Consider the following 20,837-nt stretch of genomic DNA (forward strand, 5'->3'; position numbering starts at 1 on the left):
CACTCCCATTGCACAAGGGCCCTGATCCCACCACACTGCTCCCAGCCCCGGGTGCAGAGGGCAGCCAGAGAGCACTGTGCTGTGGTTATTCTCTGCCCCCCAGGGGGCTGTTCTGTGTCCCCCAGCGTGAGTTAGAGCAGCCCCGAGGCTGCTGTGACTGACACCAGCGCCACACACAGTCCATAATAGGTAAGAGGAGTTTAAAGCTACTTTAAACCAAGCGCAGGGAGGGGGGAACTGAGAAGCAGGCCTGATATGTTGCTCGTGCCCCTGGCACCTGTGGTTTCTCAGCCAGACGGGGGCCCCTGCCTGGGCCTTGTCTCCTGTCGCCGTCAGCGAGGGACCACGCAGAGCTGGTAGAAGGGGGGGATTTTGGCAAAGCCGCTCTCCAGTGGCCTGGTGTCGATGTCCTCCGGGGCCACCAGGGGCGTCAGCGTGAAGCGCTGCAGGATGGTGGTGAGGAAGAGGAAGAGCTCCATGCGAGCCAGCGCCTCTCCCAGGCAGATCCGCTTCCCTACAAGGGACAAGAGGGAGGGCGCCGGGGTGGGGAGTGAGCCACACGCCTGCCGCACGGATGCGCCGGGGTGGGCGGGCGGGGAGGGGCCGGCCTACGCTGGGAGCAGCCGGGCGGATTGTCAGCCGCCCGGCGCACACACGGACGGGATGCCTAGCGCGAGGAAGCAATGGGGGGGTCGAGCTTTGCAATCACTGTTCTGATTCCACAGCGTTTGGTGCATGGAGAGAGAGAGTGTGTGCAGGGGGTAGATAGATAGAGGGGGTGTGCGGGGATAGATAGATAGATAGATACGGGGGCTGTGGGGATAGATAGAGCAGTGTGGATTAGGGCACTGCAGCGTGTCTGGGGACAGATGGACAGACAGGCCGAGGAGTGAGGATTAGGGGCACTGCAGCGTGTCTGGAGACGGACGGACAGACGGGCCGAGGAGTGAGGATTAGGGGCACTGCAGCGTGTCTGGGGACGGACGGGCAGACGGGCCGAGGAGTGAGGATTAGGGGCACTGCAGCGTGTCTGGAGACGGACGGACAGACGGGCCGAGGAGTGAGGATTAGGGGCACTGCAGCGTGTCTGGAGACGGACGGACAGACGGGCCGAGGAGTGAGGATTAGGGGCACTGCAGCGTGTCTGGGGACGGACGGGCAGACGGGCGGGCGAGTGAGATTAGGGGCACTGCAGCGTGTCTGGAGACGGACGGACAGGCGGGCCGAGTGAGATTAGGGGCACTGCAGCGTGTCTGAGACGGACGGACAGACGGGCGAGGAGTGAGATTAGGGGCACTGCAGCGTGTCTGGGGACGGACGGGCAGACAGGCCGAGTGAGATTAGGGGCACTGCAGCGTGTCTGAGACGGACGGACAGACGGGCCGAGTGAGGATTAGGGGCACTGCAGCGTGTCTGGAGCGGACGGACAGACGGGCCGAGAGTGAGATTAGGGGCACTGCAGCGTGTCTGGGGCGGGACGGGCAGGCGGGCGAGAGTGAGATTAGGGGCACTGCAGCGTGTCTGGAGGCGGACGGACAGGCGGGCGAGTGAGATTAGGGGCACTGCAGCGTGTCTGAGACGGACGGACAGACGGGCCGAGGAGTGAGGATTAGGGGCACTGCAGCGTGTCTGGGGCGGACGGGCAGACGGGCCGAGTGAGGATTAGGGGCACTGCAGCGTGTCTGGAGACGGACGGACAGACGGGCCGAGGAGTGAGGATTAGGGGCACTGCAGCGTGTCTGGGGACGGACGGGCAGACGCGGCCTGGAGTGAGGAGTAGGGGCACTGCAGCGTGTCTGGAGACGGACGGACAGACGGGCCGAGGAGTGAGATTAGGGCACTGCAGCGTGTCTGGGGCGGACGGGCAGGCGGGCCGGAGTGAGATTAGGGGCACTGCAGCGTGTCTGGGGCGGGCGGGCAGACAGGCGAGGAGTGAGATTAGGGGCACTGCAGCGTGTCTGAGCGGACGGACAGGCGGGCGAGGAGTGAGATTAGGGGCACTGCAGCGTGTCTGGAGCGGACGGACAGGCGGGCCGAGGAGTGAGATTAGGGCACTGCAGCGTGTCTGGAGACGGACGGACAGACGGGCCGAGGCGTGAGGATTAGGGGCACTGCAGCGTGTCTGGAGACGGACGGGCAGACGGGCCGAGGAGTGAGGATTACGGGCACTGCAGCGTGTCTGGGGACGGACGGACGGACAGGCCGAGGAGTGAGGATTAGGGGCACTGCAGCGTGTCTGGAGACGGACGGACAGACAGGCCGAGGAGTGAGGATTAGGGGCACTGCAGCGTGTCTGGGGACGGACGCACAGGCAGACGGGCCGAGTGAGATTAGGGGCACTGCAGCGTGTCTGGGGCGGACGGACAGACGGGCCGAGGAGTGAGGATTAGGGGCACTGCAGCGTGTCTGAGACGGACGGACAGGCGGGCCGAGGAGTGAGATTAGGGGCACTGCAGCGTGTCTGGGGCGGACGGACAGACGGGCCGAGGAGTGAGATTAGGGGCACTGCAGCGTGTCTGGGGGCGGATGGACAGACGGGCCGAGAGTGAGATTAGGGGCACTGCAGCGTGTCTGGGGACGGACGGGCAGACGGGCCGAGGAGTGAGGATTAGGGGCACTGCAGCGTGTCTGGGGACGGACGGGCAGACGGGCCGAGGAGTGAGGATTAGGGGCACTGCAGCGTGTCTGGAGACGGACGGACAGACGGGCCGAGGAGTGAGGATTAGGGGCACTGCAGCGTGTCTGGGGATGGACAGACAGGCAGACGGAGGAGTGAGGATTGGGGCACTGCAGTGTGTCTGGCGACGGACGGACAGGCAGACGGAGGAGTGAGGATTGGGGCACTGCAGCGTGTCTGGGGACGGACGGACAGACAGGCCGAGGAGTGAGGATTAGGGGCACTGCAGCGTGTCTGGGGACGGATGCACAGGCAGACGGAGGAGTCCGGATGAGGCAGCTCACCTGAGGAAAAGGGTACGAAGGCGTCGTTTTTCCGGAACCGCCCCGTCTCCTCCAGGAAGTTCCCGGGGTTGAAGCTTTCGGGGGTTTTGAACTTGCTGGGGTCGCGCAGGACGGTGCTGAGCATGGGGTAGATCTCGGTGCCCTGGGAGCAGAGCGCCAGGCGGTCAGAACGAGACGAGCTGGGTGGGAGCCGTCCGCCCCGTCCCCCCTCCCGGGCATGCCCTCCCCTCTCTGCCCCCACGCTGGGATTACGCAGGAACAGAGCCGCTCAGCGGGCAGGTCTCGGGTAACTGCCAATGGGGTCAGAGCTGCTGAGAATCGGACCCGGACTCCCCCCTGCGCCCCCGCCCGCTCGCCCCTCACCTGGGGGATGGTGTAGCCTCTGAACTGGGTGTCCCGGGTCACGATGTGGGGCACATCCATGGGGATCAGGTCGCTGAACCGCTGGATCTCGTGGATCACGGCATCGGTGTAGGGCATCTGGCTCCGGTCCTCGATGGCCGGGACGCGGCTCTGGCCGATCACCCGGTCGATCTCCTCATGCAGCTTCCCTGCCAGCGCCACAGACAGAGCTTAACCCCCAGCCCGGCGGCTCCCAGGAGCTGCTCAGGAGTGGGGAGAGCGGGGACCCCCAGGGCCTAGAGGGCAGAGCCCTGGACTGGACACGGAAGACCCAGATTCTCTTTCCGGCTCTGCCGCTGACCTCAGGCCCCGTGCCTCAGTTTCCCCATAATGATACTGATCTCCACCTGCAAATCAGTCTGACTCGGGTCAGCAAGCGCTCAGGACCTGGGTCCTCGGACCCTGCTGGGGGGTGGGGTCAGAGCCCCAGGCCCTCTGCAACTCTGGTCCAGGCCCTGTCCCATTGTGCAGTGCGGACGCAGCCCAAAGCCGCAGACCCGCATCAGGGTCTCCGGGTTAGCACGGCTGGGAGACCTGCGTCCAGCAAACCCAGGCAGAGGCGTTTCCAAGCCCACAAGCCAAAGTCCCACCGAGCTGGGCTTCGTGTTGGTGGAGACAGGCCCTAACTCCGGTGCATGGGCCTTTTGCAAACCTCCCCCGGGGTTTGACCCGTGCAATTCAGCGACTGCTTATGAACGTTCCTTAGTTACCTAGGACCTCCGGGTGTTTCATCAGGAGCAGGAACCCGTATCTCAGGGTGGAGCTGACGCTCTCCGTGCCGGCGGAGAACAAGTTGAGCGTGGTGAGCTCCAAGTTCTTGGTGTTAAATTCACTGGAAGGGTTTTGCTTTTCCTTGGGGAAAATCAACACAGGCTGAAACCTCAGCATGGGGATTTCCACAGCCACAGGAGAGCTGGTCTTAAAAGTTCAGATTTGCACAACGATTCCTGTCTGAACTCTGCAAAATCACTTTGCTGCTGTTTTGGGGTGGGGGGATCCTGGTATTTGTTATGGGTGAAAATTGCATGACTCGTGGGGCCCCTAGCACTGTGTTTGCTCGACGCTCACCCGAGCCATTCACTCAGCTCCCAGAGCACCGTACCTTTTCCATTTGGATCAGGAAGCAGTCGATAAAATCCCGGGGGGAATTGGCATCCAGCGTTGCTTGGTTCTGCTTCACTCTCCTCTCAATAAATTTCCTCATGTCTTCCACTATGTAGTAGATCTTCATGTGAGGGCCGGGGAAGTATTTGAGGAAACTCACATACATGTCATAGAACTGGAAAGAGAAGAGACACACAGAGAACAGGTTTTGGTGCATCCCCAGAGCCAGACTGTCAGTCACGCCGGGGTGAATCTGGAGTCACGCCGGGGTGAATCTGGAGTCACGCCGGGGTGAATCTGGAGTACCTTCACTGAAGTCTATCGCATTACTCTGCATTTGCTCTGGTGGCCCAGAACACAGTTATCTGCAGTAACCCACGTGCAATGAAAATACCGACCGTTTCATTTCGAGCAGGACATACCTGTGACCACGGGGTGCTGATCTCCCTAAAGCTTTCGTTCATCATCTGCAGCAAGGACAGGAATTCTTTGTCTTCGTAGTCAAAGCGGTCGCCAAAGACGATGGAGCAGATGACGTTGGAGACGGCCCGGCTCAAGAAGAAGGTCGGATCAAAAGGTTCCGCTGGCGCAGGGGGGAGAGAAGGGAGAAGGGGCCATCGGTCATTGGGGGAAGAGGAGCAGCCAACATGCAGGGAGTTTCGGAGCGGACTCGGATGCTTCATAACAGTTCAAACAGGAACCGTTCCGGGGACTTCTCGGGCCAGTGTTATGCCCGAGGTCAGACTGGATCTTTGGAGTGGTTCCTCCTCCCCTTGGAACCTGTGACTCCGCACAGAGACGCCACGGGGGGTCCAGAGGTGTCCCGTATGCTACACAACCTTTCAATCCAGATCTATCTGCCCGAGTTGTTCCAGCCCGACATTGCTACGATGCCGTGGGGTGAGCGATCTCGAGAGGTCACCAACTCCTGCCCCCCGTGCTGACTAACCCTAGCCCAGCCCTACAAGGGTTTGTCCCACCTGTTCTTAAAAACCTGCAGTGGCGGGGACCCCACAGCCTCCTTCTCTCACCTGTCCCAGGGCTTCGCTCCCCTGCGGGGGAGAACGTTTCCCCCAATATCTAACCTAGATCTCCCTGGCTGCAGATTAAGCCCAGGACGTCTTCTTCGACCTTCAATGGACATGGAGAACAGCAGATCCCCATCCTCTTTGTAACAGCCCTTCCTGGCTATTCTCTGCTCAAGTGGTTGGTTTTTTAACCTCATAAGAACATAAGAACATCAGAACGGCCGTACCGGGTCAGACCAAAGGTCCATCTAGCCCAGTATCTGTCTGCCGACAGTGGCCAATGCCAGGTGCCCCTGAGGGAGTGAACCTAACAGGTGTGGAGGCCAGGAAATAATTAACAAGGATTTAAAGAATCTTAAATGTATGTTAACTAAGTTAGCATAAGTTAAAAATATGTAAAAATAAAATAATGTGGTACAGAGTAAATTGTGTAAAAAGTCATTACAACGTACTCCTTCTTCTAGCCCTGCTGAACAGCAGAAAACAACAACAAGGTAACGTGCTGGCAACCTCTCCCTTGTCCTCTAACAAACCTACTGTGCCTTTAAATTTTTCTAATAAAATTCCAACATTACAAACCTCTTCCCCTTATCATGCTAAACCAAAGTGGGTAAGTTACATGTCATTTCCGCCCTTAGTTCTATAACCCAAAATTTATTAGAAAAAATGGTACTAAATATCACTAAGGCTAAAAAGGCATTGCAGTAAAATCTGGCATGTTCAAAAATTCAAAATTTCCTAAATCACCAGCTAATGGCCATTCAGAATAATCTAGTGCCCCAAGCTTGGCCCACTGCCCTTACAAACACGTCAAAAGTACCATCTAATCTGTGGCCATAAAAACATACTTAAAGACTTTCTAAATGAAAGTATGAACGTTCACAGTGCTCCTTCCAAGCCTATAAACCGGTTAAGGGGCTGTGGGCTCCCACATACCAAATCCTACCAGGTCCATACAAAAAATGCATGTAAAATTGGGTAATTCACAAAAATATCTAAAAAATAAGGCCGCCTAATTCTCCTAATCAATTTTTAGTTAGTGCTCCTAAAATTACAGCTAATATTTAAATGGGGTTAAAAAATCTATGAACATTTTGGCCGTTAAAACCACCACAGCTTCAATGTATACAAAAACTAAAGCCAAACAAAGTTGTCACTGTTTATAACAATATTTGCTAAAAAAATAAAGGTCAAAAAACTACCCTTACAAAACACCCACTTTTTCAGGCTCATCATAGCTATGTGTACGTTAATGCCACCACATTACAAAATATACATATTAATCTTACCACTGCTGCAGGCAATCGTATCATTTACTGGCCTGCAAATAAAATGTTGCATGTAGCTCTTAAATTTCAGGTATATTTTAATTAAACTAAAATAGTGCCTAATCGGTTTCAAAATTTGCTTTCATTGTTACCAAAGGTTCACAAAATCTCTAACTTGCAAGGGCAAATTCACATGCTTCAAAATATATATCATGCTAAAAAAAATGCCTTTCATACAGCTTATAAAGTATCTACTTTATGTACTAAGTATAATGTATTGTGCTTTGTAACCAAAACTGTACAACAACTCCATTATTTTATTCCTATAAAAATGTTATTGTTTGTAGTATTGTTAGTTGGTGTAAAATTATGTTATTGTTGTTGTTGTAAAAAATGTAATACTAGTAATAATACCTTTCATGTTCATGCTAATCATGCATTGTCATTACATCCCATAAAACCCCTAAGGTTAATGTAAAATCTAAAATCCATAGTTTAATGCAAATTAAAATTTAATGTATTTGTTGTACTAAAAGTACAAAAAAAAAGTGTAAAGGCCAAAAAATAATTAACAAAAATTTAAAAAATCTTAAATGTATGTTAACTAAGTGAGCATAAGTTACAAATATGTAAAAACAAAATAATGTGGTACATTGTGGTAAATTGTGTAAAAAGTCATTACAACCTTGTGAAATGCAGTCTTGGTTTTGTTCTAGTATTAAAAACAAATAAAATAGCAAATAGGCTTATGTATAAACAAATGCAAATGTTTTCTTTTTACTGTCTCCAGGTTTGCTAGCTATTGTCTGTAACAAAGGTATAAATAATTGCTATAATTGTTTACTAATTAAAAAAAATCCGTCCGGGACAAGGGGCAACCCAGTTTCCTATAACACTCTCTCCCTCTTGTAATCACTAAAAAAAGTAATAAAGTATTTAATTTTGCTGTACCCAAACAAAAAGCAAAAAACTAAGTTTTTCTTCAACACAGGCAATGATCAAGTGATCTCTCTCCTGCCGTCCATCTCCATCCTCTGACGAACAGAGGCTAGGGACACCATTCTTACCCATCCTGGCTAATAGCCATTTATGGACTTAGCCCTATGAATTTATCCACTCCCCTTTTAAACATTGTTATAGTCCTGGCCTTCACAACCTCCTCAGGTAAGGAGTTCCACAAGTTGACTGTGCGCTGCGTGAAGAACTTCCTTTTATTTGTTTTAAACCTGCTGCCTATTAATTTCATTTGGTGACCCCTAGTTCTTGTATTATGGGAATAAGTAAATAACTTTTCCTTCTCCACTTTCTCAACATCACTCATGATTTTATAGACCTCTATCATGTCCCCCCTTAGTCTTCTCTTTTCCAAACTGAAGAGTCCTAGCCTCTTTAATCTTTCCTCATATGGGACCCTCTCTAAACCCCTAATCATTTTAGTTGCTCTTTTCTGAACCTTTTCTAGTGCTAGAATATCTTTTTTGAGGTGAGGAGACCACATCTGTACACAGTATTCGAGATGTGGGCGTACCATGGATTTATATGAGGGCAATAATATATTCTCAGTCTTATTCTCTATCCCCTTTTTAATGATTCCTAACATCCTGTTTGCTTTTTTGACCGCCTCTGCACACTGCGTGGACATCTTCAGAGAACTATCCACGATAACTCCAAGATCTTTTTCCTGACTCGTTGTAGCTAAATTAGCCCCCATCATGTTGTATGTATAGTTGGGGTTATTTTTTCCAATGTGCATTACTTTACATTTATCCACATTAAATTTCATTTGCCATTTTGTTGCCCAATCACTTAGTTTTGTGAGATCTTTTTGAAGTTCTTCACAATCTGCTTTGGTCTTAACTATCTTGAGCAGTTTAGTATCATCTGCAAAGTTTGCCACTTCACTGTTTACCCCTTTCTCCAGATCATTTATGACTAAGTTGAATAGGATTGGTCCTAGAACTGACCCTTGGGGAACACCACTAGTTACCCCTCTCCATTCTCAGAATTTCCCATTAATTCCTACCCTTTGTTCCCTGTCTTTTAACCAGTTCTCAATCCATGAAAGGACCTTTCCTTTTATCCCATGACAGCTTAATTTACATAAGAGCCTTTGGTGAGGGACCTTGTCAAAGGCTTTCTGGAAATCCAAGTACACGATGTCCACCGGATTCCCCCTTGTCCACATGTTTGTTGACCCCTTCAAAGAACTCTAATAGATTAGTAAGACACGATTTCCCTTTACAGAAACCATGTTGACTATTGCTCAAGAGTCTGCACGTGGATGAAACGCAAAGCGGGTGAGGTTCATCCCTGTGCAGAAAGGCAGCCAGCAGCCCTGCCACCGGGGAAATCCTCAAACCGGGGCTTGAGCCGGACCTGGGTGGGGCCTGGGCTGGAGACGATCCCCGGGGGGGGTGAAGGGCGGGGGGGCACCACTCCGCTGAGTCACCTTTGTATTTGAAGGCTTCCAGCAGGAACTGCGCCTCCTCCTGGATCCGCTGCTCGATGCTTTTCTTCCCCATGCCGAAGTTCCGCAGGACGGTGAGGGAGAACCGGCGCAGCTGCCGCCACCGCTCCCCGTTGGCAAAAACCACCCCTGGAGGGAGACGAGGGGTTTCAGCCCAGGAAGACGAACGGCCGTTGAAATGAGCCAGGTGCCGTGGCGCAGGCCAAGGGGGAGGGTGGTGAAGGGAAGGTCCCAGCTCTGGTCCAGTGATGCAAAAATGCACCAAGCCGGCTCTTCTGGGGGTGCAATCGGGCTCGGGGGGGGGGGTTGCATGGGCTGGTTGGTGCAAAGCTCGCGGCGAATCTGGACACACAATGGCGTGATAGGACCATGTGTGTTTAAAAGGGAACCACCTCCTGCCCCACCCCCGTGAAACATGCAAAACTTCACACTCAGGGAGCGGGAACACATTAGCATGGGGGGGTCTTTGTTCTCCTGATCTCCCAGAAGTCCCACAGCCCGTCAGCCTGGGGCTCATGACAGCAAATGCTGGAAGTGGGCCAGCTTGGAGCTGGCGTCGTTCCACTATCTTGATCTGGCCCAGCTGGGGATCTGGCCCTGTAAGTCTGGGGAGGTTCATTGCACCTCGCCGGCTCCTCACCAAAGCCCTGGAAGTTCTTCTCGACGGTCGGCAGGTGGGCTCTGCCGCTGAACTCCTCAGCCTGGTCCACCAGCGCCTCCTTCACCGCCTCGTGCCCGCACAGCACCACGATGGGCTTGGACCCGAAATAGACGGTGAACACCGGGCCGTACTTCGCACTCAGCTGTACGGGAGAGGGGATCAGAGGGGGGCGGGAAATGTCAAAAAAACAAAAAACAACCAAAACTTCCACCCCACCCCAGCCCCCTCCCCCCAATACCCTGCCAAAGCCAGAAACCATTTAGGCTGAAAACAGAAACATTTTTGGCTTGAAATGGAATATTTTTTGGCCAAAACCTGAAAAAAGTTTGCCCTGAAAACTGCCGAAAATGGAAAAATTCTTGGCTGAAAATTGACAAACTAAATATATATATTGGGCCAAATCCTTCTGGAAACCAAAACATTTTTAATTTTCAGCTGAAATTATTTGTTTTCCTGCCCCCACCCCTGTGTTCCTGCCCCCCACTCGGCAACGTTCACACAGAGCCGACCTTTCCACAAACTATACTTGGTTGAAAACTCAACTTTCTGTTGGGAAATCTTGCCACAAAAATCTTTTTATTCCCCACCCCATGACTATCCTTTATGAGCTGCATTGCAAACCCCGTCTCCTGGAGCAGGACCCCAGCGCGCCAGGTGCTGTACAACACGCTCAGTGCTATTCTTAGCAGTGAAAAGAGACGTCCATCGGCACCGGCCTGGTGGTTGATTTGGTGGCTGCTGAAGCCTCAGAAACACAAACTGAGTTGCCAAGCGGGTAACACGGCAGTTGATCAGCAGAGATCCGTTCCCCGCACCCCTGACGGGCCAGGTGCAATCTGAGAAATGGAACTGTCTCCGTTTCATTCAGTGCATGTGGGACTGAACCCCCGAGGGGCCGAGACACAACTGATCTGAATGCAGAGTGTGTAACATTCAAGAGACAGACACATACAGACAGAGCTGTGGGGATTTACATAGAAAGACGCAGAGACAGCGCATGGTATCTATGGTGGCTGGTATGTAACTAGACAGAGAGAGGGCTAGGGAGCGGTTAGCCAGTTAACTAGCTAGCCCAGGGGTCGGCAGCCCTTCAGCAGTGCTGGGCCGAGTCTTCAGTTAGTCACTCTAAGTTAAGGTTTCCCGGGCCAGTCATACATGTTAACGTTTTTAGAAGGTCTCTTTCTATAAGTCTATAATATAGAACTAAACTATTGTTGTGTGTAAAGTAAATAAGGCTTTTAAAATGTTTAAGAAGCTTCATTTAAAATTAAATTAAAATGCAGAACCCCCCGGACCGGTGGCCAGGACCCAGGCACTGTGAGTGCCACTGAAAATCAGCTCGCGTGCCGCCTTCGGCACCCGGGCCATAGGTTGCCTACCCCTGAGCTAGAGGGTGCGCCTGGGGATAGATACATAGACAGACAGACAGACGGACGGGGTGTATGGGGACAGACAGATAGACAGATGGGGTGTATGGGGATTAAATAGATAGATAGACATGGGGGTGGACAGAGTTAGATGGCAGGGTGTCCGGGGCTGGGTAGACGCAGAGACGGGGTGTCCGGGGCTGGGTAGACGCAGAGACGGGGTGTCCGGGGCTGGGTAGACGCAGAGACGGGGTGTCCGGGGCTGGGTAGACGCAGAGACGGGGTGTACACAGGTATATATGGGGATAGACACACAGACTTTCAAATGAACCGGTCTCCCCATGAGCTGGCTCCAGAGCCAGTGGCTGCGGGTCGCTTGCAGCGGCTCTCGGTGACTCACCTTCTCCAGTGATTTCAGGGTTTCTCCCACCTTCATCTGCAGGAAGTTCCCGATCAGCGGGAGGGGAGTGGGCCCGGGGGGCAGGTTCTTGTAGCGCGACTGCTTCCTCCAGGCGGAGATGACGAGGAGGCAGGACACGTAGATGCCCAGGAAGATGGTGATGGCTCCAGCCAGCTCCATGGTGCGTGGAGTCACTCCCCAGCCTGGAAAGCCCTCGCTTATATCCACTCCCAGTCGGGTTTGCCCTGCCTCCTGCATTGCATAACGGCCCTGGGCAAACACTTCTCTAATCCGCCAGTCACATGCCTCTAATTATCTCCTTGTTTGTCAACATTGTGAAAGCCTCTGGTGCTGGGGACGATCTCCCCGGCTTCGCCATAACCCACCAGTGGCTTCTTCGTGTCTCTCGTTCCGCCCTGCACGGAAAGCGAGGGGAGGTGGGCGAGGAGGGGGCAGGGGCCGGTGCTCGGAGCTGGGGGGGTCTGAAGTACGCCAGGGCGTCCGCTCAGGCCAGCGAGCAGGATGGGCTGTGCCCCGTCCTCCGCTCGCTGCAGACTCACCAAAGTCCAGCTGCGCCTGGTACGCAGAACTGTCCGATAACGGCCAGGAAACGCTGGGCACAGCGAGGCTGGTGCCAAGCAGGACACCGGGGGTCAAGTCGCGGGGGAGCCTGAGGGGGAGTCACAGGTTGCTGGGGCCAGGGCCAAGAGCTGGCAGAACTGGGACAAAAGCCGCTGAAATGTCTCGGGAGGAAGCTGCTCCCTTCCCGGACATGGGGTCTCTCGACGGGCCAGCGTGGACGATCCGGGAGAGCAACGTGGCAGCTGGGGGGTTAATTTAGACTCAGGCGCTGTCCAATAACAAGCAGCGGGTTCGATACCTGGAGATCTCAGCCGGGTTAGTACCAGGGCCCGCACCCCGGGCAAAACATCGAAACCTCGTATTAAACATACAGGGCGGGGACGGGACGGGCGGGGTCAGAGCCTGGGAATGTCAGGTAGCGACTGAGGTTTGTGTTCTAACACCGTCCGCAGATCCCTCCCCTGCCGCTGGCGAGGGCCAGGGACCAGTCGGGGGCCAGGGGACATCGGCTAGAGCAGGAGACCAGCGTCCCGCCTTGCACTGAGCTCACACGCTCGGGTCTCGGCTCCAGAGCTCGTCCCGCCCACCAGCAGACGCTGGTCCAATAACCTCGCCTACCTAACCTGTCAATCATATTTGTAGCGCATCTATCTACCCATTGGCGGTTGTTCACTATCTATCCCCACATCCCCTTTATCTCTCCATCTATCCCCATAGACACCCCTCCACCCACCCACCCATCCATCCCTCCACCCACCCACCCATCCCCCCATCCACCCCTCCATCCATCCACTCATCCATCCCTCCTGCCCATAGACACCCCTCCATCCACCCACCCATCCATCCCTCCATCCACCCCTCCATCCATCCATCCATCCCTGCCCATAGACACCCCTCCATCCACCCACCCATCCCTCCCTCCATCCACCCACCCATCCATCCCCCCATCCACCCATCCCTCCATCCACCCCTCCATCCATCCACTCATCCATCCCTCCTGCCCATAGACACCTCTCCATCCACCCACCCATCCATCCACCCATCCATCCCTCCTGCCCATAGACACCTCTCCATCCACCCACCCATCCATCCACCCATCCGTCCCTCCTGCCCATAGACACCCCTCCATCCCCCCACCCATCCACCCCCATCCACACCTCCATCCATCCACTCATCCATCCCTCCATCCACCCCTCAATCCATCCCCATCCACCCACCCATCCCCATCCACCCACCCATCACTCCATCCACCCACCCATCACTCCACTCATCCATCCCTCCTGCCCATAGACACCCCTCCATCCACCCACCCATCCATCCACCCATCCATCCCTCCTGCCCATAGACACCTCTCCATCCACCCACCCATCCATCCCACCAGCCCACAGACCCCCTGCCATACCGCCATCCCTCCTGCCCCTAGACACCCCTCCATCCACCCACCCATCCATCCCTCCTGCCCATAGACACCCCTCCATCCACCCACCCATCCATCCACCCATCCATCCCTCCTGCCCATAGACAACCCTCCATCCACCCACCCATCCATCCCTCCTGCCCACAGACACCCTTCCATCCCTCCATCCCGCCTGCCCATAGACTCCCCTCCATCCACCCACCCATCCACCCATCCATCCCTCCTGCCCATAGACAACCCTCCATCCACCCACCCATCCATCCCTCCACCCACCCATCCATCCCTCCTGCCCATAGACACCCCTCCATCCATCCCCCCTTCCATCCACCCACCCACCCATCCCTCCATCCACCCCTCCATGCATCCATCCCTCCATCCATCCCTCCCTCCCCATAGGCACCCCTCCATCCATCCACCCATCCATCCCTCCTGCCCATAGACACCCCTCCATCCACCCACCCATCCATCCCTCCATCCACCCATCCATCCACCCACCCCTCCCTCCATCCCTCCATCCACCCATCCATCCACCCACCCTCCCTCCATCCCTCCACCCATCCATCCATCCCTCCATCCACCCCTCCATCCATCCCTCCCTGCCCATAGGCACCCCTCCATCCATCCACCCATCCATCCCTCCTGCCCATAGACACTCCTCCATCCACCCACCCATCCATCTCTCCATCCTCCCTCCCTGCCCATAGACACCCCTCCATCCACCCACCCATCCATCCCTCCATCCCTTCTGCCCATAGACACCGCAGGACAATGAGCCAGAAAGGCTTAATGACCCAACCTCTACCTTTCAGGACATGCGAAGGAAGGAGGTGAATGGGAATCAGGGCTGTTCGTTGGCCGTGGCTAGCAGCGCCGTGTTCGAGCAGCGAGTTTGCAATGGGGACTCGTATGGTGGGAGAACTGGAAGAAGACAGTGAGGGTAGCAGCCTCTGTTTACTTAGATCTTGTTCGAGGTTAACAATGGCACCAGCCGGCTCCGCTCTGTCCCTGCGTTCTCGTCACTCAAAGAGCAGAAGGGAAGATGAACCCAAAAGAAATAGTATAATTGTCCCAGTCTAGCTCAAGGGCCAAGAGCTGGGGATCTGGCCCCATTGACTGCAGTGCGGCCACTGCCCATTCACACCAGCTGGGATCTGGCCCCATTGACTGCAGTGCAGCCACTGCCCATTCACACCAGCTGGGATCTGGCCCCATTGATTCCAGTGGAGCCACGGCCCATTCACACCAGCTGGGATCTGGCCCCATTGATTCCAGTGGAGCCACGGCCCATTCACACCAGCTGGGATCTGGCCCCATTGACTGCAGTGCGGCCACTGCCCATTCACATGAGCTGGGATCTGGCCCCATTGACTGCAGTGCAGCCACGGCCCATTCACACCAGCTGGGATCTGGCCCCATTGACTCCAGTGCAGCCACGGCCCATTCACACCAGCTGGGATCTGGCCCCATTGACTGCAGTGCAGCCACGGCCCATTCACACCAGCTGGGATCTAGCCCCATTGACTCCAGTGCAGCCACGGCCCATTCACACCAGCTGGGATCTAGCCCCATTGACTCCAATACGGCCCATTCACACCAGCTGGGATCTGGCCCCATTGACTGCAGTGCAGCCACTGCCCATTCACACCAGCTGGGATCTAGCCCCATTGACTCCAATACGGCCCATTCACACCAGCTGGGATCTGGCCCCATTGACTGCAGTGCAGCCACGGCCCATTCACACCAGCTGGGATCTGGCCCCAAAATTCTGCTTATTCATCCTTGTAACCTCAGGATCATGACAATCTGTGTTGCTTTTCCCCTCTCTGTTTTTCTTTATTTTGCTTTGTTTTGCTAATCGATTCACCATTAACCTCCCTCTCATCAATCAGCGGGTTGCACATTAAGTCCATCGGTTAATAGATGATTAAAGACCATGAATGAACTTGGCTGACACATAAGGAGCTTGCAGCTCTAGAGCTGCATTACTCTCAATTAGCTTTCAATGAGCTATATTCCGTGTGTAAGCGGGGGAATGGTCCCGCTATTGTGGGGAACTTTCCTGGCTTCTGTGCTACCCCGGTGAAGTGGGCTAGCGAAAGGATCTGAGTCCTCGCTCCCACTTCCTTTACCCAGAGGCCTCCCTGCCCTTGAGGACTCTCCTGTCTGGCAGAGTTCTCGTAGCCCCAACAAGACTGGGCCCAGGATTCCTGGGGGGCTCAACCCCCAACCCTGCTGTGGCCACCTAGGACAGGGGCTAAGGTGTCCCCACTCCAGGGTACCCTCTCTGCACTGGGCACCTCCCTGACCCACTGATTATTCCAGACAATTTAAAGCAAATACAAGTTGTTTACTTAACAATCAATTTGAAGAAAAGAATAAGAAGAAATGGGAACGGTTACAGGGAAACACATCACCCTGCTCTGTGGCAGGGAACATTACAAACAGTGTCTCTGGACATCAAGGCACTTTGTAGTCTGTTCCTTGTAGGCCCCAGGCCTCCTTCTCAGGCCCTGGCTGTGCTGCAGGGATGCTGTGAGTGGGACACTTGAAATGGTGGTGACCACACACCTCCGGGCTTTGGGTGGTGGGATCCTTCTTCCCAGTGCCAGCACCCCGGCAGGTTAAGGTCCCCCTCCCAGCCTGGCCTGCATGGATCCTTGGCTGGGGGTGTCTTTTTGTGCTGGGCCCTTTGCCCAAGATCCCCCCTTGGCTGGCCCCAGTTGCTCACCACACCTGGCTCTCTGGCTCCAGCTCCGCTCCCAGCACAGGGTCTGCTCTCTCTGCGCTGTGCCTCTGGCTCTCTGGCTGCAGCTCCGCTCCCAGCACGGGGTCTGCTCTCCCTGGGCTGTGCCTCTGGCTCTCTGGCTCCAGCTCTGCTCCCAGCACGGGGTCTGCTCTCTCTGCGCTGTGCCTCTGGCTCTCTGGCTCCAGCTCTGCTCCCAGCACGGGGTCTGCTCTCTCTGCGCTGTGCCTGTGGCTCTCTGGCTCCAGCTCCGCTCCCAGCACAGGGTCTGCTCTCTCTGCGCTGTGCCTGTGGCTCCAGCTCCACTCCCAGCACAGGGTCTGCTCTCTCTGCGCTGTGCCTCTGGCTCTCTGGCTGCAGCTCCGCTCCCAGCACAGGGTCTGCTCTCTCTGGGCTGTGCCTCTGGCTCTCTGGCTGCAGCTCCGCTCCCAGCACGGGGTCTGCTCTCTCTGCGCTGTGCCTCTGGCTCTCTGGCTGCAGCTCCGCTCCCAGCACAGGGTCTGCTCTCTCTGCGCTGTGCCTCTGGCTCTCTGGCTGCAGCTCCGCTCCCAGCACAGGATCTGCTCTCCCTGGGCTGTGCCTCTGGCTCTGTGGCTGCAGCTCCGCTCCCAGCACAGGGTCTGCTCTCTCTGCGCTGTGCCTCTGGCTCTCTGGCTGCAGCTCCGCTCCCAGCACAGGATCTGCTCTCTCTGCGCTGTGCCTCTGGCTCTCTGGCTGCAGCTCCGCTCCCAGCACAGGGTCTGCTCTCTCTGCGCTGTGCCTCTGGCTCTCTGGCTGCAGCTCTGCTCCCAGCACGGGGTCTGCTCTCTCTGCGCTGTGCCTCTGGCCCCTCTGGATCTGGCCCGGCTCTGTTCTCCAGCTCAGCTTGGGCCCCTGCTTCCTCCTTTGCTCGGCCCCACTCTGTCTGACTCCGGCACATTCCTGCTCACATGGAGGACGGGACCCACCCTGGCCTTCTGTCTTCCTGATTAGCCGGCCTGCCCTGTCAATCAGGCTGACCTGGAGCATTGGCCTCTTGCCATTGTTCCTGGGGACTGTCAGTCTCAGGGTCCTGATTTGCCATCGATCCCTCCCCTTTTAGTGCTGGGAGCTAGCAACCAAAACACCCCCACTGAATGTTAGTAAGGGGGCAACAGTCCCCTTACATTCCCCCCTGCTAAAATTCTGCCACAGCCACAATATTCACACCAGTACATCCGGGCCCCATAAAAACAACATATATCCACATATTATATTAAAAACCCATTAACAATTACGAAAAGGACATTCAACATAGTTAACGCTCCATATCTACTTCTTAATACTATACATAACAATATTTATTAACACACTACATAGAACCAATAACATAATTATCTTTAAGTCTAACAGGAAGTACACCTTTATTAGCCCTCTGGGACCTTCTTAAGACTGGTGGTTCATTACCCATATTTTCTATTTTCCTGTCCTTGGGTAATACTAGGTCAGTTTGAGGGATCTGCCCATTCTCATTAGGGTTTGGGTTTACCCCATTGGTTTCAGTCTCCTCGGGAAATTCTGCACTATGCCTCCTACGAGCCCTGGTCAGATTAATAGTCCAACGCTTTAGCTGGTCCCTATGTACTACTCTCTCTGCACCTCCTTGTTCAGGCTGGTTAGCGTACACTGGCAGTTCGGGATTGTTGTGGGTGACCACAGTGTGGGGATTTGGCTTCCATTTGTCCTGTATTTTATTACATCTCCGGCGTCTACTGCTACGAACTGGTGCACAGTCACCAGATCGGATGAGAGCCCCACTGGACTTGTGATCATAAGTCCTTTTCCTACTTTGGGCAGTGTCTTTAGTTGTACTGAGAGCAACTTTCCAGGCTATCTTCAGCCTGTCATGGTGACCTTTGACTTGGTCATCATAACTGGTCACCTCATCCTTAGAAAAGATTTCTTGATGCTTCTCTGGCAACGCCCTTATGTTAGCCACATGTGCAGGAATCAGCCCTTGGCGTGCCACGTGAACAGGAACTGGCAGTCTCCCATCACATCTTTCTTGAAGAAAGGTAACTCGTCCTCCCTTCTCCCTCATCACCTGCAGCTCATTTTCTGGTACACAGCGGTGTTCATCAAGGATCTTCCCTTTCCACGGAGGAATAATGGTCTTCCGTTTTCTGCCCACTTTAACATTTCCAGTATGCCTTGTGGGGCCCAGGGAATGACTCTGCCTCTCCGCTCGAGCCAGTACTCTACTCCGCACAGCATTCTTCGTATAGTGCTCGTGACAGTTCATCCTCCTGGTTCCTTCTCCTGGTATGAGTAGCTCCTTCAGCTCACTAATGATGTTCATTCCTAGAATCCCTGGGACTTCTTCTCCCATATGGCTCCCTTTTGAGGCTTTGTCTTTCAGGATGAAGATGCATTTTCCTGGCAGCGTTTGGCCCATATACTCTATGTCTGCTTCAAGGCACCCCACCACTGGGATTGCCAGTCCATTAACAGCTGTTAGACGTACAAACCGTGTGCTGTGCATGGTCAGGTCCTTGTCCTTCAAATATTTTTTAAAATGCGACTCTGTAATGGTGGTGACTTCGGAGCCAGTATCTACCAAACATCTGGTCTTCACCCCTGCTATACATACTTCAGCAGTTAGACAGTCTCCAAATGCTCGCTTACAGAAGTCGCTAGATATGCTGGCACTGACCACGTTCCTCTCACTGTATGCAGAGGGATTTTCCACCAAGGACAGGCCTAGGAATCCTTCTGCCACTGCTTGGCCTTCTACTCTCGATGGACCACTCGCTCCTGGTGCCCCATTGGTTTCGAGTGCCTGGGACTCTGTTCTCCTTCTCAGTGAACATTCTCGGCTAGTATGTCCTGGCCTGTCACAAGTGTAACAAATGTATCTTCCCAGCTCATCCTTCACTGGGGCTCTTCTTTGGGGTCCTGGGGCCCTTGGATGTCTTGGCATATTGGTGGGGTTTTTCCCTTTCATCACCTCAGTCATTACTTTCAGCATCTCCCCCTGTTGGACCGCCAGTTTTTGGACAGCTTCACTTAAGCTTTCCAGTGTTAGCTGTGTTTGGGGCAGGGCCTTTTCCCCAGCAGCTGCATTCACTAGGCCCCCACTTCGTGTACAGGGGTTACTCTTGGCTGTCTCTGCCACAGGAACTTCCTCTTCTTCTGACCACATAATGGCAGCCTGCATGAGTTCATAGAACTTCTTACTGGGCTCTTCTTTAAACCTCCTTTTCATTTCACGTCGGAGGGAGTCATCACGAAGCTCCAACACCAACTGCTCTTTCAGAACTGTATCTGGGTTTGGAACTCGTTGAGGGTCTCACCGCTCCACTTTGCTCATTCTCTCCTGGAGGTCATATGCATATGCCCGGATAGTTTCACCAGGCTCCTGCTTTCTCTCAAAGAACTCCTTTAGTCGGGTTCCAATAGGCACCTTGTCTCCATACACTTCTAGGAGGAGTTCAAATACCTTTTCCACATCTTTCTTGTCTGCCACTGCCATGAACTTTACTGTGGCCTTGGCCTGGCCCTTGAGGTGCTCCTCTATGAAGTCTACATGGTCTTCTACAGGTACTCTTAGCACACGCAGAGCTGCCCTCACAGACTTGACCCACTCTTCTACCGTAATGTCTCCTGGTCTAGTTGGGAAGCCACCAAACTCCGTGACTTTCCGCTCCCGTGGGACATAAATAGTAGCGGGTTTCTTAGCTTCTGCTGTCTGTTGGTCTATTACTGCCTTGGCCAGCGATAAGGCTTCTCTCTGTTCAGTTCTAGCTTGTTGTAATGCCTCCGCTTGGTCTGATAATTTGTGCTGAAGTTCAGCAAACTGGGTTCGTAGTTCTTCAATTCCAGCCATGGCAGAGTGCTCAAACAGGCCTGGACAGTGCTACTAGAACTCAAGCAGTAAACCAATGGGGTGGACCCTGTGGATAGGATCCTGTTCGTGACGCCAATTATGTAAGCGGGGGAATGGTCCCGCTATTGTGGGGAACTTTCCTGGCTTCTGTGTACCCCGGTGAAGTGGGCTAGCGAAAGGATCTGAGTCCTCGCTCCCACTTCCTTTACCCAGAGGCCTCCCTGCCCTTGAGGACTCTCCTGTTTGGCAGAGTTCTCGTAGCCCCAACAAGACTGGGCCCAGGATTCCTGGGGGGCTCAACCCCCAACCCTGCTGTGGTCACCTAGGACAGGGGCTAAGGTGTCCCCACTCCGGGGTACCCTCTCTGCACTGGGCACCTCCCTGACCCACTGATTATTCCAGACAATTTAAAGCAAATACAAGTTGTTTACTTAACAATCAATTTGAAGAAAAGAATAAGAAGAAATGGGAACGGTTACAGGGAAACACATCACCCTGCTCTGTGGCAGGGAACATTACAAACAGTGTCTCTGGACATCAAGACACTTTGCAGTCTGTTCCTTGTAGGCCCCAGGCCTCCTTCTCAGGCCCTG

The 20,837-nt window shown here is 54.2% G+C and overlaps 1 protein-coding gene across 1 annotated transcript; it reads right to left on the bottom strand.

The window, feature by feature from the left end:
• Positions 1-183: 183 nt before the first annotated feature.
• LOC120388434 (cytochrome P450 2G1-like) lies at positions 184-11,847 on the bottom strand. Its single transcript, XM_039510259.1, has 9 exons — positions 11,659-11,847; positions 9,871-10,033; positions 9,213-9,359; positions 4,890-5,050; positions 4,466-4,642; positions 4,074-4,215; positions 3,325-3,512; positions 2,962-3,103; positions 184-514 (listed from the first exon to the last, which is right to left on the bottom strand). Exons 1-9 carry the CDS (start codon positions 11,836-11,838, stop codon positions 333-335), a joined length of 1,482 nt encoding a protein of 493 aa, XP_039366193.1. The 5' UTR covers positions 11,839-11,847; the 3' UTR covers positions 184-332.
• Positions 11,848-20,837: the final 8,990 nt, after the last annotated feature.

Source organism: Mauremys reevesii, linkage group 22, assembly GCF_016161935.1.
Source record: "Mauremys reevesii isolate NIE-2019 linkage group 22, ASM1616193v1, whole genome shotgun sequence".
Classification (NCBI taxonomy): Eukaryota; Metazoa; Chordata; order Testudines; family Geoemydidae; genus Mauremys; species Mauremys reevesii.

What these genes read in the sequence shown, in the direction of transcription:
- LOC120388434 (XM_039510259.1), bottom strand. Translation starts at nt 11,838, where the DNA reads ATGGAGCTGGCTGGAGCCATCACCATCTTCCTGGGCATCTACGTGTCC. An exon ending in CCCTGAAATCACTGGAGAAG is followed by an intron (nt 10,034 to 11,658) that starts GTGAGTCACCGA and finishes TCTCCCGTACAG; the next exon opens with CTGAGTGCGAAGTACGGCCC. An exon ending in GAAGAACTTCCAGGGCTTTG is followed by an intron (nt 9,360 to 9,870) that starts GTGAGGAGCCGG and finishes GTCTCCCTCCAG; the next exon opens with GGGTGGTTTTTGCCAACGGG.